The 24,179-nt window shown below is 48.1% G+C and overlaps 1 protein-coding gene across 2 annotated transcripts; it reads right to left on the reverse strand.

Moving 5' to 3' along the window:
* Positions 1 to 323: 323 nt before the first annotated feature.
* Positions 324 to 23,013, reverse strand: NDNF (neuron derived neurotrophic factor). 2 transcript variants are annotated; one of them, XM_010406445.4, is made up of 4 exons: positions 22,727 to 23,013; positions 4,323 to 4,517; positions 3,244 to 3,368; positions 324 to 2,383 (listed from the first exon to the last, which is right to left on the reverse strand). In XM_010406445.4, exons 1-4 carry the CDS (start codon positions 22,744 to 22,746, stop codon positions 993 to 995), a joined length of 1,731 nt encoding a protein of 576 aa, XP_010404747.3. In that variant the 5' UTR covers positions 22,747 to 23,013; the 3' UTR covers positions 324 to 992. The 2 variants fall into 2 exon arrangements, with proteins under 2 accessions (XP_010404747.3, XP_039407312.1); XM_039551378.1 differs by lacking the exon at positions 22,727 to 23,013 and adding an exon at positions 21,096 to 21,495.
* Positions 23,014 to 24,179: the final 1,166 nt, after the last annotated feature.

The following is a 24,179-nucleotide window of genomic DNA, read 5'->3' on the forward strand; positions in this document are numbered from 1 at the left end:
GATATAACTGCAAATTAAATGATAGTACCTGGGGTTTTTGTAGCACTACCATTCTTGTCAATGGAAAAAATACAATCTTTTCAGCTTATTACTACTGTGGTCAAACCCAGCAGCATCCAGAAAGCAAATGCTTCCAATGATAATCTTACAAAAAATAACAAATGACCATACAAAAGATCTGCATGGCCTCTCTAACTCAGACTCCAAACCACAATGAAACAGGAAAACTGAATTCAGTTCAAGTTTCAGCATGTCTCTTCTGTCCCCAAGTCTGTCTGCCTGCTTAGAATGTCAAAAAAAAACCCAACAAGAAACCAACAATATATAATCTAATATTTTTAATTTTATGTACAGGAATATAACGTTATGGCAACTTTGTACATGAAATACATACAGTATTTAAACATGAAAATCAGCTAGGTAAGAATTTACATTAGCAATGAAACTGCTTCATGTGCAGCCCAGTTAATACTTAGTTTAGATCTGTATTTTATTGGGGAGAGATTTTAATAGTTTACAATCATAGAAACATAAACATTTAAAACAAGACTCTATAAAATAATTTACAGAAACCCTACCATCTACACTGAGAGAAAGGGTGTATGTCTGTGAGTTGTGTGTGTGAGTAACAAGGTGGACAAATGATGTATCTCAGCCTTTTTAAGTATAAAATAATTTAGAAGCAGTTCATGCAATATGGAAGCAAAGGCGTGCCAGTTCCTCCAAGGTTTCCTGCTACCTTGGGCATCTACTGAGCATCACATGTGGGTCACTGGACACATGATAACACCGCTGCCAGGTGCCACCAGACAGCACCAGCCTCAGTTCCTCCAAACAATGAGTTATGTAAACATAAATATACAAGTTGATATTGTTTCTACACAGTACAAATACAGGTCACAACTTCTCAGCTGTGCAAGTAGTCAATCCATATGCTGGGAAGCAGGATAATGCTCAGTCCGGAGTTCCACGTGTTCCTCTGTACAGGAGCACTAACAGAACTTCCTTGTTTTCACCAGTTTGCTCTGGTATTTCACCGAGTGCCCGCCGTGCCCTATCACATAAACATCCAGCAGGTAGGACTTGCCAGGCTGCAGGCCTCTGATTGTCTCTGTGGTCACTGCTTTCTGGATGTTCTGGCTGTGGAAGTATTTACAGAGAACCTTTTCTGACTTCTTCCTCGTGTCTGGACCCAAGCACTGGTTCTGCTCTCTTTTCTTCTGCTCATCATTGTAGTTGTCATCCACTTCCCTCTTGTAGATGCAGAATTTGTTCCTCTCCTGTGTGCCCAGCCATGCCACCGTGACCGAGGAACACGTGCGGAGTTTGTCAAAGGCTTTGATCCGCGTATCTTCGGGAAGGGAAGGAAACGACTGCTTGTTAGGCCTCGTTGTAGCCAGGATCTTCAGCATGGAAGCACCTTTCTTGCTTCCCTTCAGCCTAATAAGATATTTAGCTTTTGCTTTCCCCCGGAGCTGGAACTGCCGCACACCCTCCACGCTTTGAGACAAGAGAAGTTTTCCATCCCTCCTAACTTGGATCTGAACAGCATCCAGGCAGGAATGAACGGAAAAGGTGACTTTTTGGTGAGATGAAACAGGGGCAAAACGTAGAAATTTGGCTCCCTTTCTTTTGATGAATACATCTGTAACTTTGCCATCCTTCAGCTCGACTGTTTTCTGCTTCGCCTCCTCCTTGGTCCTGGCAAAAGTGCCGACGTACGCGGTGCTCATGTTGGTGTTGGTGTTCACTGCAAACATGTCAAAGTAGTACTGCGTGTCTGGCTTCAGGTCAGACACGGTGAAGATGTTCTTGTTCCCAATACAAACTCTATGCAGGTCAACTCTCGGCTTCGGGGACGTTTGCCGCCCAAACTTCGATGATTTTAGGAAACCACGTTCTTTGCCAGAGTTGTTGTCTGCAGGGAAGCCAAAATGGGCAAAGTCAAAGGGACTGAAATCCAGGCCTGGTTTTGGAGCCATCATGAAGGCATCATCAGAGCTGAGCTTGGCTTCGACGGCGCAGAGGCTTTTGAAGTTGTGCTCTTTGTTAATGACTATGCAGTACTGGATGGGCTGTCTCAGTAAGGAGGCCGTGGGGCTCGGTTTCCATGCCAGCGTCACTGTAGTACGTCCCAGAGAGGTGACATCAATTCTGGGATCATAGGGTAACTCAGGATAAGGCTGGTCTGACTCTGGAGTCGTGGTTGCATATACTTTAAAATGGGTGTCTTTCTCTGTCGACAGCAGATCCAGCTGGTACAGCCCCGACGGGGAACTAGAGGACACAAAGTACTCCACGTCGTTGCCTTTGTAGGAGAAGAGCTCCGTGCCTTCCTCATTGGTAATCTGCTGTTTCTGTTGCTCAAGGGGCTCTGGGTCACCTGGAGTAAAGCAAAGGAAAACATTTGTACAGACACTCTCCTCAAATGTGAGGAAACAGAACTCTACAGACACATTTTACTACCTAAAATACAAATGTGAGATGGAAAAGGAAGGTTTTATCTTCTCAGTAAGATGTAATTGATCAACACTTCTGTCAAATAAAGAGGAAAATTGGTTTGGCACTCAGGTTCAAACCAAATGCGATAGAAATTCCACCTGACCAGCATTAATGGAGTCTCATGAATGGTAGCTAACACCTTCCACTGGAGTGTCAGGCATCCCACTTGGAGTTGCCATGCAGTTTTCCCCAGGGGAAACTCACTCACCTGCCTGTTCCCAGATGTGGACCCTTGGCTTTGGCCCTCTGAGCCACACTAAAATTTCATTGCTAAACACAGTGGGGACCGAAGGTGTGTCTGCCCCACCATGTGGTGTGTGTGACAGTTCAGCACACGTGTCAGAGGCTCTGGCAACTCTTGTCTCTCCTGAACAGCAGCTACACGGCTCCGTGTCTGGAGATGAGTCCCCTCCAAGGGGTGAGCTCAATCCTGCTGCAGTGCCAGCCCTGTCTCTCCAGTTCTTATCTTGTGTACACAGCTCACAGCAAAGCCCCCATCAAACTGAGTCACTGGGTAAACAGAGTTTGCTGTGGCAGCATCCAGTGCCCCCTGTGACTGTAACCTCAGCTTTTACTTTTTTGTAGCCCTTTTCCTTTTCATGTCGCTGCCTGCTGTCAATCTCCTGCACTGGAAGACCCAAACAGCAGGAGATCATAAAGACAGGCCTGCTGTGAGACTCAGTGTTTGAGGAACCATAAATCCAGGGAAGAGGACAGTGGAAGTCGCTGATGGTTTGTTACCTGAACCTTCTCCACTGGCTTCCTCTGGGAGCTCCTGCACACTCAGTTTCCACTCCAGAGGGGCATCACATGGTGTCACCGTCACTGCTAAGGGAGTGTTGTCCTCTTCAACCACAAAGAAATACCTAGAGGGACATTAACAGACCCACATGTCAGGAACTCCTGATGGCAGCCAGCTGGCAGGGATTGACTTGACATGATCAGGGATGGTCTTGGTGTGGCCAGAGAGTCAAAAGTGTTACTAGTAGGCAGAGGAAGTATGGAAAGGCTGGTGAGCAAGAGCTAAGGAGCAGAGTTCACAGCTCAAGGCAGAGCAGAGGGGTTTCTGACCTCCTGCCCTCACCTCCACCCGCTTTACTTTCTACCCCTATAGTACCTAGATACAAATAATCACAAAGGCATAAATGAGGGAAACGGGATCTCTCCTGGAACTTAGGGATATGCTCTTCCAAGCAGGACACACATTTTACATTATGTCCAGGTAAGCACATAGAGATACACACACACCCCCAGCTGCCCTCCCACATTCCCCCAAGCCCAACACATCACCGACTGTAAAATGTTCCTCACCAATGAAGGCTGGAGGCAGTCTGTGATATGAGGCAACGCAGCTCTTCCCTGAACTCTCTAGAGCCTCAGGTTCTTCCCCAGTCTAACCCTCAGTATTTTCTGACCCATAGGGTGGAGGTTGGGAAGTGGGGAGTTCAGACCAGGCTGCCTTACACTGCTTCTTTAAAGCACAGTATGAGATAATGAAGAGGGACAAGTGTGGTGGGGCAAGCCTGTAGTTTCTAATTTCCTTCCCACTCCCTTTGCCTCCAGACGTGGTTAGTGGCCCCAATTCAGGGAAATTCCATGGTCTGGGAGAGCTATGGGCTCATCCCAGAAATCAAATAAATTGGACAGACCCTCAGCTGGGGAGGCCAGATTGGGATGGAAGCTCACATAGTTACTTCACCAAACAGAACACTGGCATTTGTATTTTTCTGGTTGGGATCCAATTTTTATCTCAAAGCACTCAGCAACCAGAGCTACTGTCTTCAAAGTATGGCTTTCTCACTTGGGCCAGACAGAAATACCTTTTGGGGGTGTCCCGGAAGAGGTAGCTGCTGATTTCGGCTCCGTCGGGGATGACTGATGAGTCGTGGAAAAATGCCTTGTCCCGGATCTGCATCTGGAAGAGCTCCTCATCCCTGGTGGGCAACTTCTGGGACCTGGAGCCAAGCGGCAGCAGCAGCAGCAGGAACAGCAGCGGGCAGCGCAGCAGGAGCATCCTGCAGCAACGACAGGGAGTCCCACCTCAGGAGGGGCACCACAAGCAGCTCATCTGTGCTGGAACGTGGGCACACCTACAACAAGCCCACAGGCACTCTGTGTTTTGCAGGCACCTTCACTGCCACACAAACACCAGGAAAACTACTGTAAGGACTGAGCTGGCACCACCACAGTGCTTGGATAAAGGGTGTCACCAAGGTTTTCCCATCCTGAACTGTGACTGAAGCAAGCCCAGGCACTGATTTCAAATTGGAATCTCTCACTACCAAAGAGCAAAAGCCTTCTGCATGCTTTGGTGAGTTACACTTTGATGTTTTGCCACAGCAGAAATGGAGCTCACTGGCCTTGGGAGCTACAGTAAGCACAGAGCAGATGGAGGGTACATCGGCTTCGCTTCCCCTAGGAGATTTTGGTTGGGCTTCCAGCAATCCTCTGGAAAGTAAATATTTCCAGTGAAACTGTTCTTTACAAAAATAGCGAATTAGGAAAACATGTGATACAAACCCACACATATTCAAAGCACATTGGTATTAGCATGCAATTCAGCAGGGCTTAATCCTCAAGCCTGATGGGAATTGCAAAACACAAAAGCAGAGAATCCTTTACAAATTAGGCATAACAATTCATAATCTCAGCCTTTCATTATTATGTCTATAACTAGGTCAGAAATGACTGCCCTAACATATGCAGTGGGACAGGCTGGAAATCTCCTTTCAGTACACTAGATGATCTCATATATAATGGCTCTGGGATGGGGGAGGAAGGGGGGAAATAGCCCATTTTTGGTACAAGTATATCAAGTTTTAATTGCTAAATGGTAACCTTTTTTTAATTAGAAAAAAGAGGTTTAGGCCATTACCTACGCTGTGTTAGCTCTGGTTTTGGGGAGAAACATGGTAAAAAGCTGAGCTGGCAGGAACAGTTTTATCTTGTCCCTTGGCTGAGTGTGCAGTCACGCACTGCTCCAGGTACTGCACTGTGAAGTAACTACTGCTTTACAGCAAACTCTTTCTTTTACCTTTAAGATCAAATCTGTTGCTTCTGTTGCTGAGATTTTTCTTTTTCCCACCACCCCACTTGACCTTTCTCTAATATTTTATGTAAAAATAGCAAACACAAAGCTCCTTGAGAAGTGGCCCACTGTAGTCTAAGCATACTAAAACTGCTCTTCCCAAATCCCTCTCCCTGCTGCCTCCAGCTCCCCCTCTGCCTGTCCTGCTCTCAGTACAGCTAAACACAGCCACCCACATGCTGCACAGCAGGGCTCCTGACACCAGCAAGGCCATGGAGGGCTATCTTCACTCTCAGATTGCTTCCTCTGCCTCTGACATCGTTTGTATTTAATCATTCCTTCCACCAACATGCAGGTCCCCCCACTCACCCCTCCTCAGCACCTCCTCCCCTTCTCTCTGCTCTTAGCTCATTCCCACCCCCCTTTCTACCATTTTCTCCACATCCTGCTGTCCAGCTCAGTTCCTTCATCTCTCTATTTTCCCACTGAAATTGGTGATGGGAGAAGGAAGAGAAAACACGTAGTAAACTCAGCAGTATCCATAAGCCAGGAGTGATGTGCACTGAACACTCCCTCACAGGATGCAATTTTAGGTCTCCAATGGTGGGCTCTGTTATCTTCTGGGATGGTTTAATGACAGGTTACTGCAGTGCTCTGCCCTACAGAAGGGAAAGGAACCATGGCCTTAGCTAACACATGCAATTGCTACTTACAGGTAAATCCTGATTTAGCTTTCCCAGCCTTTGTCAAAACCTATCCCAACGAGGTCCTGAGTTAGCTTTTGATGACAGTGGACAGATTTCCTCGAATTCAGACTGAACTGTTGATACTTATCAGCGAAGTTAAAGACATTTGACCTTTTGGAGCAAAGATCATAAGTCGAAATACTTGCTGGCTTGAGTCACCGAAGCCGGCAGAAAGCTCCCCTCACACAAAGCAGGATGAGTTTCGTGTGCTCTACCACGCTGTTTATTGATTTTTCAAGTATTATTGTTGGCCAACAGGGAAGAAATTCCTTCCAACTTAATCACAACAGTTACAGCAGATTATTTGGTTAGGTAAGAAACTCTGACACTTTCTGCAGACAGCGTCCTCCACATGAACCCCCTGAAATTGCAATCCTGTGTATTCCCATAGTCAGTTCCAGTGCAATGTAACCTCTACTAAAATAAACCATTTTGATTATAGGCTAAGCTTCACTTCTTAAATAATTTCACTAGCTAATGCACTTTCAAAACTCCCATAAACAGTGTTTCTACCCCCCTTAACAACTACAGAGCAGTGACAAGGTACAGATTTGTCTCTGATTTCTTTATCTAATTGTAAAAGCATTTTGGCTTAAAAATAACTCTAAAAAGACACATTAAATTTAGTTCTGTGATCCCTGCCCATCCCACACATGAAATAACTTGCAAACTTGTCAACTATTACTGAAAAAGGAAACTTTTATAATCTGTTCTTTGACAAATTAATAGAATTTTGAGTGCTTTCATTTTCACGTATCTAACCTCAGAGGCTTAAAATGGGCCCAATTTTCATGCACGACACTTCCAAAAGTGTGACAACAGCAAAGAGGCATCCAAACCTCGCTCACAGTTTTTGGAAGGTGTGCTGTCACTTTCACACCACCCTTTCACACCAGTTAATAATCAGATTTTATCTCTTGCAGTGCACTCATTATAATTTGGCAGTTTCGAGCTAAATCCTCTATAGTTTACTCATACAAAACATCAAGACCAAAGCAAAAAGCCCATTTATTCATCCCATGTTTGTTTCTGAGCAAGCTCACCAATGACTTTGACAGAGTCCCTCAGAAAATGCACTTGTTAGATGTGAGCCTGTGAATTCGTGCTCTGCCACCCAGTCCTCAGGAACTTCCAACAAACCATTTTCGTGTCCTGGATTTGTTTTTAGAAGCCAGGTACCAGCTGAGGCCTAAGCGCTGCACTGCTAAGCCACACAAATTACGTGAAATATGTTGTGTGAATTTTTGTTCCCTAGGCTGTGCCGCCTCCTTAAATGCCTTTTATTCCATTTTCTACAAGTTCATCTTGTTTTCTTTTCTTTTAAACTCGGAGTCAATATTTTATTGATATATTCCTGCTGACTGGAGGGATTTGCCTGCTGTTTATCACTGAATTTAAGAGAGTGCCAAAATAAACAGTCCTAAGTGAAATAATAAGCACCGTTTTCCTTCTCCAGGATTGCAAAAGTGCCCTCTAATGGCCCATCTTTACCTCTCACTTTTTCCCCAAACTCTCTCTCAACTGAGCCTTAAACCCAGAGGAAAAAGTCGTGCTGGCCGACCGACCTTGGGAGTCAGACTGAGCACAGAGCATCCGGGGGGGCCCATCTCCTCCCAGGCAGGGCTGCTCCCAGTGGACAATGCCACCCAGTCATGCCTGGCAGGCACCAGGCCACTGAACCCGGGCAGGCTGAGCGATGCCAGGGCAGGTGGCCAGGGTTTCCTTGGATTTGAACCTGGAATGCGGCAGTGCTGTCTGCAGGTGAGCAGCTCCCAGGCTACACAAACACTCCGGTAGCTACAGCCACACCTCAGAGGGGTTTGCTTAATGAACCCGGCTGTATTTACCTAAGAAGATCAACAAATGAAAAATGCTGTACATTGGAGAGGGAGATACATGATTTTAAACACCTCAGAATTCACCACCTTGCCAGAGGCTTGGGGCTTTTTCCTTCTTTCACAAAGTATAAACAACCATTTTATAAATGGCATTTTAAAAATTTGAGTTATAAGTGCATACATGAAAATAATCGTTAAGTCAGGTTTTATGATGATTACAATTAATTCCTATATTTTTAATAATCACTTTACCCAACCTTTCCAAAATCCCACCTCCTAAAGCCCTACACAGCCCTCTGTCCTGCCTTTAAGACCTCCAGGTAACAAACTCCATCTGCAAATCTCCAGGTAAACTGCAATTAGGAGCAGAAATGGGGAGGATAATGGGATTTGCAGCTGCCTTAGGTTCTGAGTCAAGGGACAAATTAGCTGGAGCTGTGGCAGCACCTCATGGGGTTTTCCTGCAGGCTACGGGATCAGCGGGGTGGGCACATCCTCAACCCAAGCCAGGAACAGGTGGCCCTGGGGACAAATGAAATCACTCCATTTTTATTTCCCTGCTCAAGCCTACGGTATTTTCTGACTGACCTTTTTTTCCAGCACTAAAACACGGCCGTGCAGGGTATACTCCGTAAGGGATCAGAGGCTCCCTGCCTACATCCCATCACAGAAATCCCACCCAGTAAGCCAAGAGTCCATTTTGTTTGGCTGTTGGGGATCCAAGCAGTTGTGTCCTCCTGTTTGGACTTCACTGTGCATTTATTTCACACAGACACTCACAGGAAGGCTCAATGTCACTGAACACACCTATGATCTGGAAAAACGGGAGCAAAGTATTGGATTCACCACATGCCAACACCGGTATTGTTCACAGTCATCTTCCTTGATCTATGGAAATAATTTGCTTTACTCCTCAACTGTCTGCAGGTCACCCAGACCTGTGAAGGATTTACAATAAGAAAACAAAAATGATCTGGGTTTACCTGGAGCAAATGCAGTCTGGAATAACCAAACCCTCACGTTAATTACAGAGAGTGGGAAGTGCACGACTGTAATTTAGTGAGGATAATTTCAAGGCACTGCCTGACACAGCGCTTTTGTGTTGCGTTTCTTCTCTTTTTATTGTATGGATGGTTAACTTTTTTCCCTCCTTACATCCTATTTTTAAACTCTGGTGTGCTGGGGGTGGTTTTTTTTTCTGTTTACATTACCCATGCTGCATCTCATAGTAAGTCTGCAGATTTATTGACGTGATTTAAGTCCAGCTTTGGAAATAAAAGGGCACTGTGTGACTTCTTTGACTTACTATAGGAATGCTGCAAGTAAAGAGGCCGTGAGCTTTCCCATTATACACTCCATTTCCAGAGATCTATGTAACAAATACACGCACCTCAGCACACACAGTTATCACCTGAGTAACAGAGGAGTTTAAAAGCACTTATAAATTTGGATTGTAATGCAATTAGTTATTTTTAATGTGCAAACAAGGAAAAATAACACCTTTGCAATTTAAGCATTTACTGGGAGCTGCTCAGCTTGTTTGTTTAGGGGGAGACCTGAGGGGAAAAGGGAAGGCCTGCTGTTTAATGCTGACTACTCCCTAAAGGATCTGGAAAATGATTGGTATGCTTTTCATTTGGGCTTTTTTGTGGTTCCTTCTTTTTTAAAAGCATCACTTTTGAAAACTTGTTGTCTGGTCCTGCCTGGTGCCTGGGGAAAAGCATGGGCCAGGCAGGGCCGTGGGACCTCTCCAGGGGCTTGGGACAAGGAATGCAGCCCTGACAGGGATGCAGGGGTGTATCACTGTCTCTGTGGACTAAAAAAGACAAATATTTTTCTGTAGTGCCACAGCCAGCTCGACATGGCAGCTCCCGTTGGCAGGACCAGCTGTAACTGGGAGGGCAGGAGCTCTTAGGGACCTGTAATCCATGGATTAAAGCTCCCTAAGTACGCAGGGACACGATGGACTATAATGGTGCCTTTGAAGCATGGAGGGTCCACTGTGTCAATAATCTGTGGATTAACTGAGCGCCTCTTGCAATTCCAATTCAACCCACGATTGTCCTTTGCTGGGAACGTTGTTTTAGCCAAGCAAATCACTGTAGCGTTACAGGGAAACAAACACAACCATGTAAAAATAGGAAGGTATGAAGAAATAAGGGTACATTTCCACCAAATCTTAACGGACAACAATGGTAGTGAACTACAGCCTGGGGAAGAGGTTAACTCCGAAGGGGCATCACTACAAAATGCAGAGCTGTCTCAAATTAGACATGTTGAAAAGCAAACACACTCGGGGAGATACGGTATCAAAAAATCAAATTTTACATGGACTATTTTGTTTCTAAACTGAGACTTACTTATTTTTCCACTTTCAGTGGAAACAGATTCAACCCTGATTACATTAAAATTGTCACCCTGGAGCTGGTGGCAGCTGGGTGCTTCAAAAACCAGCTGAGCCAGGAGATGCCATTTGGGACACTCGAGGAAATGCCTCATAGTTTTTCCTTTTTTCAATCGGAGACCACATACCAGCGTTTCTTTCTTTCACAGCCACCTCCGCCCACGAGACTCAGCACCGAGTGTCAAACCCAAACAAACAGCGAGTCCCCGGCGGCCCCTGTTACAATGCTCAGTTGTTCAGTGCCTCTCCTTGCGAGGGGGTAGCAGCGGCACGGGAAGAAGGGATGTGCTGGAGCACAGGGTGGCAGCCAGCTGTTAGCCCTCCCCCCCGGACAGATGTTACCTCCCCTGGCCACTCCAGCACTGGCTGGCCTGGATCGCTGCTACTGTCCCTGCTCATCCCCCCAAGCCCGTACAAAACCTCCAGGTGGCTGGCTGTCACTCCTGGAGAGGGCAGGTGTCATGGGATAGGTGACTGGTACCAGCTCTTCCAGAGGAAAATATGTCACACTCAGAGAGTCTGACCCAACTCAGAGTAGAGGAATTTTTTCCATAGTCTCAGCAGGGGTTGAGCCCCAGCAGGAGAAACAAGGCAGAGAAATCTCAGTTTGCACATCTCCAGGCCGTTTAAGATAACCAGCCCTGAATGCCACGCAACTCTACCACAAATCTTTCAGTGCAAGTGCTGGAGGTGTTTTATAATGGAAAGTAATTATTATCCCCTTGTTACAAGCAATAAAAGTAGGGCAGAGACTTTCGTTGTTCAAGGAAATCCCAATATAAGCCTTTCCTTTAATCATAAAACAATAGCTACTTTCCTCGGCCAAGTCATTCCGCCTTCAGCACAGCTCTCTGGGTGTAGGTTGCTCTCTCTCCATAATGAATTTCAGCAAGGGGATTAGTGGGGAGGAACACACGAACAATTACAAATTACAACCAACACCAGCGTGTTGGTATTTGCTACAGTTCCCCACTGCTCCTCTGGAATACTTCAGGATGACATTATGAACGAGTGCCCTCGCCAAAATCCTCAAGGGACGGGGATGAAATGTCAGGGCATGATACAGAGCAGGAACAGAACCGGGATCTGTGCATCCTGCTGTCACATCCCCAAACTGCCAGGGCTGGAAGACTTTTCTTGGAAAAGAGCTAAAATGCAAACCCAAAGTCATTAACTGCATTAACTACGGAAGGGGTTAAAGTTGCTTGAGCCATTCCTAGGGAATACTGCTGGCTGCTCCTGGCCAACAAGGTGTTTGCTAACAGGGAGAACACAAGGGGCTGGCACAGGGCAGGGAGCTGCAGGATAGGCAGTGACAGGCAGGAGCTGCAGGTCCCCAGAGTGACTCGCAGAGCAGGAGCAGGGGAAGCCGAGCTCCGGCAGCTCCAGCAACAACCAGAGCACTCATGTTTTGTGGAAAGCCGTGCCACGAGCACACTGGAATTCTTTATGCACTTCCCCCCTTCTACTTTTTGGTCAATGAATAAAAAAGGGAATATTGCTGACTACTTGGAAACCCTGTCAAGTGCACAGAGGCTGATTTCCACAGCTTCCATCAGCCACCCAGTTTCCTTCGGCATCAAGAACACCACCACACACGTAGGCAGGCTTACAAACCACAGCCAGCCCATGGGCATTGCTGTTCCCGCTCACTTCCCTACCTCTGCGCACACAGTTTTCCCACAACAGTGACTCAGGAATTCTTTGCCATGTTACCCCACTGTCCTTATCACCACCGAGGGTTTCTCACCTGCCACAGCACAGAGAGTAACAGCAGCAGCTTTCCAGAAAGCTGGAAGAGCAGAGCAAGACAGCAGCAGTAACAACCCATGGTGCTTATCCCCAATCCCTGGGGAAGCGACTGCATCCCTGTGCTGCCGCCAGAATGGCGTCCTGCAGTGGTGCTGACTCCAAAGGAATGACGACTTTTTTCTACTGAATTGAGAGTTTGGCCCATTTGAGAATTGGTTAGGTAGGAAAAGCCCTCTAAGGCCATTAAGTGCAGTCACTAACCCAGCACTGCCAGGGCCACCGGTAACCCATGTCCCCAAGTGCCACAACTACACATCTTTTAAATACCTCCAGGGATGGTGACTCCACCATTGCCCTGGGAAGCCTGTTCCAATGCTTGACAACCCTTTCCATGAAGAAGTTTTTTCCAATAGCCAATCTAAACTTCCTCTGGCACAACTTGAGGCCATTTCCACTTCTCCTATTTGGGAGAAGAGACCAATACATATTACTTACAACCACAGTAACGTATGTTGTATGGATAGGTGATCCCTCAAAATTTCCAATCCCTGGATTATTATCAGAATCCAAATATATCTGATTGCACTTACTATCCAAAACTGGATTCAGGTTTAGTATTTTCTGCTTTCAGGTTTAAAGGTATGCAAAGGAAACCTTAGGCCCTGCCAGTCCTTAATGAACCCTTAAGGTGCTCTCTCATGATTTGATACTATGATTTGTATCATAGTAATTCACAGATGCTTTGTCTCATTTTCCCTAGCTGGAAAAGGGCTGCTGAAAATATGTAAACATTTGTCAAGTGTTTGAAAATGGAAAGTATCAAATGTAGTGCTGAAGCTGTTGATATTTACATATTTCTACCAGCACGCTCAGCGTTAGAGCCACAGCTATAGCAGCAAAGACTCTCCGAGATCCAGCATGGATATTGTCTGATCCCCACCATCCCCAGGAAGCAGCACACATCATTTCTGAGCTCTGGTCCCTCAGGGGCTGCAGTGGTTGAGAGCACAGGATGGCTCATCTGGGATGAACGGCATCCCAGGGAGCACAATCAGCCTCAGCACTGCTCCTGGGTGTCACTCAGAAAATTCCCTCTTTTGCATGCTCACTTTTATACACTTCGTGGATAGGTATGAGGAGCAGGAATGCTCACACTGCCTAAATTTGGTATCTATTTCCCCAGCATCCCGCTTTATAAAAAAAGACACAGATTCCCACAGATAAATTAGTGAAATTAGCTCAACAAATTAGTTAAAGTTGTTAGTGAAGGGCATGAGCTACTCCAAATTTCTCTACATAGCTACCTGTTAGCCCCCGCCATGGTGCCTGACAATTCCCACTGCTTCCAGAGAAAATCCAAAGTTCCCCCAGCTGCTCACCCAGCATCACTTAGTCCCTCCAGCACTAAGGAGCCATGTGACAGAGCAAGGATTTGACTCCAAAGGACAAATGATGGGCAGACAGTGAGGCAGAGCCATGGAGATTGCCTTGGTCAGAGCTGACGCACACACACACACCTGTCTGGAGAGGCTGTAAAACACCACCAGCCCATCACACCAAAGCAAGACAGGGTGTGTTTGGGAGCTGCCAGTCTTCAGTCTTCCTTCTAGCACCTTTTTTGTTTTCTAAGAAGTGGACTTCTACTTCCCAAGCTGGAAAGTCTTTCCCAAGTGCAAAGAGATGGCTGCTCCAAAGGGACATGCCGCCAGAGTTTCAAACCTGCCAGGGTCACCTGCAGAGCTGTGGTAAGGAGTCTGAAAAACCAGATTATTGCAAGGGTTGGTTTCAGCTCCACTTGACTGCTGGGCCAGTGTTTATTTGTCCAGGCTGGCAGGCGAAAGGTTAGCCCTTTATCTGCTGGCTGCCAACAAAAGTGGAGGGAACACATGTGGGCGGGAAGGCCAGGCTGTCATGGGTGAGCAAACATCCAAACAGCCCCAAAACCTCCAGGCCTTCTTATGGCACCCATACATCCTGGGCTGGCAGAAGGGGAAAGAAGGGAGAAGGGAAGAGTTTCTGCATTTAGAGATGACTGAAACGCCCGCCAAGGGCGTTTCTTTTCCCAAAGGGGGAAGACATGGTGAGAGCTGTGGTGTTGCATCCGGTGCTGCCTTCTGGGGGTGTCCCTTTGCCAGTGACTGGAAATGGCTACAACAGTCTTGGATGAAAGTTACTGCTAAAGGACAAAGCATCAGTTCAGCATCATTGTTAAACCCAAAAAGCTGTAAATTCCTTAAACAGTATCTGCTCCTTGGTGCTTTGTCCCCTCACAGCATCTCAGCAGAGGCTTGGGCTGGAGCCGTGTGGGGGGCTCTGCCCACGAGGACAATGCCCCCAGGTCCCACTTTGCTCCCACTTTGCTCCCACACACATTTCACCAAGGGCCACAGGCTGGGGTCTGCACAGTCCCTGGGTGAACAGACCCACAATGAGCCCACAGTGCCCAGTGGGGATGGTCATGAACTCTCTGAGCAACAGGCTGAGCCAGAGCGTGTCTTGGGCTACTGGAAATACACTTTGCTGAGGAGTATGAATTTTGCATTTTCTAGTTTAAGCCCTAATTACCTGGATTTTCTCATAAACACCTCGCAACAGCTTTTTCTTAGATGAGTGGGAATTAGAATGTGCTCCATAAATTAACATAGCACGTTTCTTTCCCTGAACCTGCCACCCTGCTACCACACAGTTGCAAGAGATGTCTTAGACTCTTGTTTTAAAATACCTGCTTAATTCAAACATTACATTTAGACTTGTTCACATGATGTGAGAGGGTCTTAAAACCTACTTGTTTTCCCTCTTATTATTTTTTTTCCAGCTATTGTACTGTAACAAGATTATAAAAGTTTTAATTGACTGATATTAAATCTTCCCTGCAAAATTGTAACTTTGATACCTCCCAGGATTATTAGACTTTTATTCATTATTTCTCATTACTGAAAAATCTGTTTGAGAGAGCCCCTCGGGTCTTCCCCAAGTAAGGATAAGATCCTATTAGTTGTACAAATCATACTCAAGTAAGTAATTCTTACCCAGGAGAGAAAACCCCCAGGGAATTAAACACAGATTTAATAGCCAAAGGAAGGGAAAGAATGGGGACTAGAAACTGTTAATGCTGCTCACTGATGTTTTCCTTTGCATCCAGAGACCAGCTGGCAGCTCCAAGACGCTTGGCTTTCCCACACCATCATCATCCCGATCTGCAAACTGCTTGATTTGCATCAGGTTTCTGGATTTCAGAATGCTGAGGCACGTTTAGACTGTTTGACTATAAACAAATTAGCAGTAAATCTGCTGCACCTAAACAAAGTAGAGAGAGACAGAGAGAAAGAGAGGGACGGAGCACTTGCTTCTTGACAATATTCTGGCTGCTTTGTACAAACATCTTCCCTGCTTAATCATCCCTGCAAATGTGTGTGAGGAACCCGCGATCCCTCCACGCCTCCTGCCTGCCTCGGCTGGTCTGGCACTGCTCTGTTTTGGTACTGAGCAAGTTAAAGGTGAGAAAGATGAAAAGCATCATTTTTCTCACCCCCTAATAAAGTTTCAACAAAGTTGTGTTTTCTCAAATACAGAAAAAAAAAAAAAAGAAACAGACTCAATTAGGCAAACAATGCTTTTCCCCTGTAAATCACAGGGGAAGTCTCGGCCTCGGTGCTGTGTCACCTTGGGAGCGTGCGAGGGTCACAGCGGAGGGGCACTCATATCCGGACCCGTGGAGCAGGGAATGAGGTAGGAGAGATAAATTATTGCCTTTGCATTTCAGTTTTCCAGGTGCTCACAGCAAGTACCCACTGCTTCCTATCTCAGCTGTCACACAAGCAACAAACATCTCTCTAACCACTGAGTTTAATTACCCTGAAGCCAGAGCAGTCCCAGTTCAGGCCAAACCTGAACAACCCTGAGAAATCTGTGAGAAATGCTGAAAATACCTGCCTGGGTGGAAGGCCAGAGCCCACTGAGAGATGCTCTGTGCAGGATCTGCTGCACCCCTCTGGTAACTCAGGCATGTTTGTGTTTAGAGAAGCGGTCGTGGAGTGGGGCTGGCTTCTCGGGCCGCTTGCGTTGCTGATTACTCCAGTATCTTTTAAAACCCATCCTGTAAAATGCCCCCCACCAGGTTTTTGGTGAATTTGGACTATCAGCTACCTCAGACACGAAGTGACAGGACACACTGCCTGTTTCTGACGTGTCCCACATGACTGATGTGCTCCCTGCAGAGCAATCAAAGCCATCCACGCAGTCATGAGATTTTCAGCTGGTTCCTGTTACAGTTCTGTGTTAATGTCCTTCTCCTGTTCAGTGGGTGTCCTTGCATACAGCAAATGAGAAAATTAATTCTGAAAGAACAAACTCCTTTCTAATATTTACTCTCTTTCTGTCCCCTCTGAATGTATTTCCAGCTTTACACACATTCTCCTGGAGTTATGATTTATTATCCTGACCTATTTCCCGATCTAAGGGCATATACTTCTCTCCTAATGACATCTTGTTAAAGTTTTCAAACATAACATCTCCTCAGCCTTCAAGCTCCTTCCATCCATCCACGAGCTTATTTGAGTCGTCTTCTCAGGCAGAAACAATCCCTGTTTGATCTAATGGAGATTTTTGCCACAGAAGTACACTTCAGTCACGATGTGAAACAGAACAGTTTCTATGCGCTGCCTTTTCCCCAAAGTGAAGCTTGCTCACTCAGTGCTCCACTCATGAGATAGCAGAACTCAAGCACTATTTAAGTCCCTTCTCACTGGTCTTACCTGGGATATTCTTCTTCCTTGGACGTAATTCTGATTTCTTCTGGTTTATGCCTGCCCATACAATCAGTGACACCAAAATACAGAGCTCACCAGCATTCAGTATCACACCAGCTGCTCCACGATTAAGGTAAACGTCGATCTCATGGCCTGTCTATATGCTCTCACATGGAACTTATATTCCAAACACATATTCCTTGATATATAACTAGCTGGGGTTATCCTCTCTGATGCTGGGGCATTCCCCCCAGTATGTGCACCTTTCTCTAAGGGCTTGCAAACTTGTTGTCTTATATTAAAGAAGCGGCCCTTCCCTCCTTCAGTCCAGTCTACTCTTCTCCTCTGCATTTTATAATCAAACAGAAAGAGAAAGCAAAACCTCCCCTGTTACTTTAACTCTCACGAGTGGCTGAGCTGGTAGCCCAGAGCAGTTCTATCATCCTCCAGGTTACCAGCCTCAGCTCCTTTGACTGCTCTGAAGGAGAAACGTGCAGCTTTCATCATGCTGCCCCTAATGCAGAAAACGTGCGCGTTCGGCGGGGGCGGATGGAAACCCGCCTGCCCTCCCCGGTGTGGCCATCGCTACAAATTATCAAAGCTGCCTCCCGCGAAAGTGAGCCAGGCACTGAGAAGATAAATACCCACTTAGCACAGCAAAATAAAACCAGCCCCAGAAAAGATGCGAGACCCTGAAGGGGGACTGAAAACAGCCCCTTGCAAATAGTGAAGTAATGGGCTTACAGTTTTATTATTCGTATAAAGTTTAGTGACTTCAAAATGAACGCGAAGCCAAGCAAGACTTGTTATCCCACTAAAATCTGTGCTGTAACTGAAGCCAGTGCCCAGATGTTCCGTGGTAAAATCCACCACCTCGCTGCATAAACGCACCACATACCCTGACGTACAGTCCTGGCTTGCCTTTATCCAAACCTACTTAGATTCTGGATTGTTTTTCTAGCAATCCTTTAAACTGCCATGGGAAGCATAAAAGGTGGTCTCCTACAAAACCACTTGGTACCACCTTGAAATGTAACCATTTGCCGAAATAAATCAGGATTTCTTTTTAATAAACTGTTTATCGCCAGCCTCTCGGGACATAAATCGTAGAAAAAAAGCAGGGTCTGAGTTTAATAAACATCTCATCTTTTTATATATATTAAGGCAGAAGACCCTGGCACACTTCAGAGTGAAACACCCGGCAAACAGCCTCCATCCAGCCCTGCTGAAGGCATGGGACGGAGCAGAAGGCCACTGCATGGATGGAGCTTTCAGGAAAGGGATTATCCCTTCATTTTTAGGGGACATCTAAGGTCGGCAAACCTTCTAAGGAGGACAAAGGGGACTTGAGACGCTGTTTCTGCCCCTGCATGCAGTTCTGGTGTGTGAGCTGGGTCGCTTTGGGGCAGCCTGGGCTCTTGGAGCGTGGCACTGAAGGATGCTCAGGGCTCCAAAGAGAGGGTGGTGCTGCCATGGCACCGACCCTGCCCACAGCACTGCCTCCCCAGCCCGGCTGGCAGGAGGAGGAGAGGGGTGCTGGGAAAGCCCCGCAGATGGGCCGGAGCTGCGTGCCGGGAGCGCGAACGTCAGACGAACACCCGGTCTGTGGCGAAGGCATTCGAGCCGAGCGGGGAAGGCAGCACAGGCGTGACGTGATTTTGAACAGCTTGCTTGACAGTTTGCACCAGATTGTATTTATAAACACTGGGGAAACCTCAGAGCTTTTCCTCTGCGTTTCCGAAGCGCTCACCCACAACAACACAGGCGCGCGGGGCGATCCTACACAGCTCTGCCTCGCCTCGGTGACAAACTTCTCACAATTAAACAAAGGGGCCCATAGGAATCTTGGTGGGATCAGCATCCCACACAGTGCTCAAATTCCCTCTCATCCGACCACCAAACCCTGACCTTCCCCAGGGTGGCTGAGGAGCGAGGTGACCTGCTGGCCGATGATGCCAGCAGCACATCACACGTGTGCCACCGCCTGCCAGGTGTGGCTGGCGCCAGGAAGCTGCTGGCAGAGCCCGGCATGTCCCCTCTCAGGAGTGGGACACGCACGTTGTGTCACCTCACTGGCCGGGCTGCAATGACACGCTGTGGTACCCACCCTCCACAGCAGGAAAATCAATGGGATTTCTGTCCAGGGCCGCACGGAGACAAGGAAGCGTGATGCACCCATAGTCTTCATCACGGAAACGTGACAAAGAATTTTTCACACATTTATAAAGCTATTTCAAAATTAAGAGGGGGTCATTATCCGCTGGCACAGAAAGCCCACAAGGAACAGGTATCGCTTTTCACACAACAGGATGAAACACAGCCACAGGATCCTGGATACATCCATAAGGTACCTGCACGTGATGCACTCCTGCACATCTCACCACATTTTTAATGGTCAAACTAGAACGTAAAAATCTCTCAGTGTTTTAAAAAATCCTCTTCTGCTTCAAATATCAGCAAGTTTTAAATTCTAGACATTGCTCTGAGTACTTCAGAGAGAGTTGTAGTGACAGTAGAAAGCTGACCTGGGCAGCTCTCCTCCTGCAGGTACGTGTTTCGCTATGAGGTAGGAGAGCGCGGCCGGGAGGATGAGGCATTCCTGACAAGAAGCAATCTGAAATGCCATTCCTAAAATAGTTCAGATTCAGCGATTTTCAAAGCAGGCTGAGCAGAAACACAAAGTTTTTCCCCCTGCTCCCTTACTGCACAGCCAAGGGTGCTGATGGTGTCTAACACCCAAGCTCTGTTTTTACAGAAACCAGGCTATGGTCAAGCCAGCAGTGCCTGGCCAGGGTCACCAGTGCCATCAATCACTCGCCGCCAACTGCCCAGGAAGGAATTCACCCTCACATTGCTCTCGCCTCTTCCACTTCTACGGACACAACTCCGCTGTCTCGACCAAGCGTCAAATGGGTGCATCAAGGCTGGAAGCCCATCCTCAGTGCTGGATGGGGCTGCCAGAGCAGCCTGACTGCGGGATGCTCCACTGGAGACAGTGCCACACTTGAGTCACCGACCATCTCCTGCTGTCTGCTCGCAGCCAGCTGGGATAGGGAGGTCCGTGCATTTACGGCAGGGACCTTGCCTCCCCTCTGAGCTCGCCTCCCGCAGCGAAGTCGAGCCGCAAGAACAGCGATACTGTTTAATTGTTCTAATTAACATTGTAACTAGATGCTAACCAGATCCGTCGGTGGGAAGGGAAAATCCAAGGGAAGCTACAAGCTTCACGACCCGCTCTCTGAAACCAACCTTGCAGAGGCTGCCTAATCCACTCCGGTGTCCACTGGGGTGATTTCCAGAGCAGCCCCAGGCAGCACGGCACAGACAGGATCACGCTCATCCCTGGCACCAAGCTAACCCGTCCGGGGAACCAGGGCATGCTACCGCTCAAATGTGAAATACATCCACAACAAACATGCTCAGAGAATCACAGCTTTTCAAAAATCTGCGCTAGCCTTTAACTGTGAAGGTTTAAACGCATAAAAGTTCTATCTGCAAGTGATTAAAAAGCTCTTTGTAGCCATTGTCTCTGCGCTGTCGAAATAAAAACAGAACCCAGGCTGCACGTAGCAAACCTCAGCACTTACATCCCACCGTAGAGTTTTCTGTCTTTTTTTGGTAGTCACTTTTTTTTTTTTTTTTTCCTCCGAGAAGAACGTATGATGCTGGCGAAGCCGGAGCCGCTGCCTGCCTGGCACACACCCGCTCCGCGGCAGCGCCGGACGACGAGCCGGGCTTCCCGGCAGCCGCACGGGCTGTGGGGCACCGGCCGCCGCGGGCTGCAAGAGAGCAAAAAGGGGGAGGAAAAACAAACCTCAAAGGCGAGGGAGGGATCCGAAAGGGCGCCGAGGTTTCTCCCAGCAGCATCCCGCAAAAGCCGCGGCGGAGCGGTGCCGGGACGCGGGCTCAGCGCCGCAGCCGCGGCTGCAGGGACGGCGCCGGGGTGGCCGCGGCCCAGCCCCGCTCCGGCTGAGGGGTCCCGCAGCCGCCGGGGGCACCGCGCCCCACGCCCGCCCGGGGGCAATCGGAGGGGGCTGCGCAGGCGGCCCCGCTCCCCCCCCGCTGCCGGTGCCTTACCTTGCGGTGTCCGGTCCCGTCCCGTCCCGTCTTGTCCTGTCCCTCCCGCGGGGGGGAGGCTTGGGTTGTTTTTTAGGGGGGCGGGTGTTGACCTAGCCCCCCGGTCCGGCGGGGACGGGCTGCAGCGGGGACTGTGTCACGCACGTCCCTTCGCGCTTTATAGCCCCTTCCCTTCTCCACCCCTCCCCGCGGGGAAGAAAAAAAAAAAAAAAAAAAAAGATGAAAAAACAATAAAAAGCAGGGAAAAGAAGCCGGGAGCCCCCCGGGGCACCCGCCGCCGCTCGGGGGAGAGGGCACGGCTCCGGCTTCGCCTCCCGGGAGGAGCCGCGGGGCGGCCGAGCGCCGGCAAAAGTTTGGCGGAGGGGGCGCGGAGCGGCGGCACCCGGCGCGTCTCGCTGCTGCCGCCGGGGCGGGCGGGCAGGGGGTGCCCCGCGGGCGCGGCCGCCCCGCCCCGCCACCGCTCCGCCACCGCAGGGGCGGGCCCGGGGGGAGCCCGCGGCACCGCGGGGAGCCCGGCCCGGCCCGCCGCCCCCGCCGCAGCCGCGCAGGGGCAGCGCCGCGCCGCCCGGCTTTGTGCCCGCGCTCGGCTGCGCTGCCAGAGCCTACTCAACATCCATCTTGGAGGGTTGGATGCTGCCCCAAAGCCGGGACGGGGGAATGCGGGGGCCCGGGGGACGCGGCGCTCCCACTCCTCTTTTTCACGCAGCCGCTGCTCGAAGCGGTCGGGGCTGCGGGAATGCTGCGGAACATCCCAACAGCGATGGAGGCGGGAGAGACCGTCAAGGATGCGTGAGAAATGGGGTTTATTAAACCCCCCTGCATTTCAGGAAATGGGTTTCGAAGCTGCATATTCAGCCTCTCACCTTCTCTCTCATCACGTTTTGGTCAGAGGCAGCTTTCAGGTTTGGGGACCGAGAGACAATTACCTGAGAACTGCAATGAAAAGACGAAAACTATCTTTTGCCATTTAAACACAAACCCATCTCTTTTTTTTCCCCTTCTGGCACATCAGTCATAAAAACATCAAGTGCTACATAAGCATTAAACAAATTATTACTGATAGCAGCTGGTGGGTAATTCCCAGAAGGTAATCATTCCTGCCCTACTATTGCAACAGATTTGAGGAGCAAAAATTAAATAAACCTTCTTTTTTTTTTTTTCCTCCTTGCAAGACAGCTGAGCAAATCTGACAGCAAAGCCTCAGTGGAGGGATGCAAATTGCCATATTCTGTAGGGTGACAAACAGCTCCACTCTGTGAAGACACAACCCCCAAACCAGCTCATGTCTTCAGGGACACGTAGCTGTCCAGACCTCTGCTAATTGCCATTAGTTACTGCCACTTACCTCCCACTCTGTCAACTCACAGAGCAGCAGGGTCCAGCCAGCCACCAGCATTCTGCCCAAGGGTCTGCTCAGAAATATAAGTTCACCAAAATAAACCCAGGATTAAGAAAAAGAGCCCCATGGGAGCCCCTATCCAGTTATCCTTCTGTTTTCATGCCCCTGTTTTTACATATTTAACAACTCTATTCATCGTTTTCAAATAGTTTTCAAGGGTAGGAGTTTAGGGAAGGGAGGAAAGACAAGTTTAGGGTTAATTTATGCATGTTCAAGGAGAACCAAAAAATACCTGCTATTTGCACACAGCATCCCGACTTCTCCCTTCCTAGAGGATCGTTTGCTTCCAACTGCAACACCTCAATTAAAAAATCTCAGCAAACTGCACGTGCTCCTCTTCTGATGCAGAAGACACAGAGATGCAATCATCCAAAAATGGGAGAAGAAGCTGACTAAATAAGAAAGCCGAAATTAGTGAAGAAAACCTGGTACATTCTGACGAGCTTCCCCCGAAGCCTTCGGAGTGTGCGGGAACCAGCAGGGAGGGATGTGCTCAGGTGAAGGCAGCAGCTACCTCCGGGTACCATTCATGGCACAACAGTGTTTTGTAGAGCCTGCAAAAATGGCTGGCTCGGGTTTGAGGTCATTAGAGGTAAAATATTGCTACCCAGCCAAAGAGCTCTGGACACTGTGCGTCTCACACAGGCAAACCGATTATTTTTAACCCAAGGACAGTTTTAGTGCTATTGTTCTAAGGGTGCACCACTGTGTCTGTGATTCCAGGGGAAGCAATGTGACATCGCTGGGATATTATTTGCAGGGGTGTGTGAACACCAGCTCCTCTGCACAGATAACTCTTTTTTTGGATGCCTGCAGTTCCACCTCTATCGCCACTGTAAATCTGTGTCGTGATTTAAAGCCTAGCACAGAGCGACTCCCAGACAGAGGTACAGTTAAAGCACTTCCACAACAAGATTCATCTCTCCCAAAATTTATAAGGTACAAAAACATTAAATGCTGATACAGGAAGCGGATTTGGGATTTAGAAGCTGAAAACTACGGGAATGTCTGGAAGGTAGTGAGGCAGCCTCCTAAATGAAAACCAAACCATGAAAGCCAAACACGGTAAATTCTCCTGTGTAGCTGAGTCCTTTGAAATCCATTAAATAGTAGCTAGGATAGTCCCAGCTCCCAGAAAATTGGCATTGAAATACTCCCCCCCTAGAACCAGAGATGATTCACAGTCATTTATAGGAACAGGTCCCAGGCATGGTCACATACAACACCCAGGGCAAGAAGTCCTCGACTGTAAAATGCTGTTCCTTATATCTCTGGGGCAAAACTGAGAAACTAAAGGGGCACAAGAGCAACAAAACTCTAAATGATTTCTCTCTGGGCACTCACCTTCTCCTCCCACCCTCTCAGAGGCTTCCAGGGAACTGAGTAACCGAATTACTCATTCACATGGAGTCTCAACCTCTGTCTACAGCTGTGGATCACTTCCTTGGGCGCTGAAACTGCTTTGATTCCAGTGAGTAAATAAATATCCCAAATTTGGCACATCACTAATTGGTTCCCAAGGAGGGCTATAAACCATCTGGGTAAAAACTGCACTCCTCCCAGCTTCCCCACATTGGGAGACCCTGTTAGAGCGGATGGAGAGGTGCTACCGGGAAACAAGATGCGTGATACGTAGGACGGAGAAAAAGGGCAGGAAATGCTTAATAAGTTATCCAGTGAAAAAA

This window comes from Corvus cornix, chromosome 4, assembly GCF_000738735.6.
Source record: "Corvus cornix cornix isolate S_Up_H32 chromosome 4, ASM73873v5, whole genome shotgun sequence".
NCBI classification, from domain to species: domain Eukaryota; kingdom Metazoa; phylum Chordata; class Aves; order Passeriformes; family Corvidae; genus Corvus; species Corvus cornix.

Coding starts and splice junctions, on each gene's coding strand:
- NDNF (XM_010406445.4), bottom strand. CDS start 22,746: ATGCTGTGTGCAAATAGCAG. Junction 4,518..22,726: donor ATGCTGTGTGCAAATAGCAG/GTATTTTTTGGT, acceptor TCGTTGCTGCAG/GATGCTCCTGCTGCGCTGCC. Junction 3,369..4,322: donor TTCCGGGACACCCCCAAAAG/GTATTTCTGTCT, acceptor ATGTCCCTCTAG/GTATTTCTTTGTGGTTGAAG.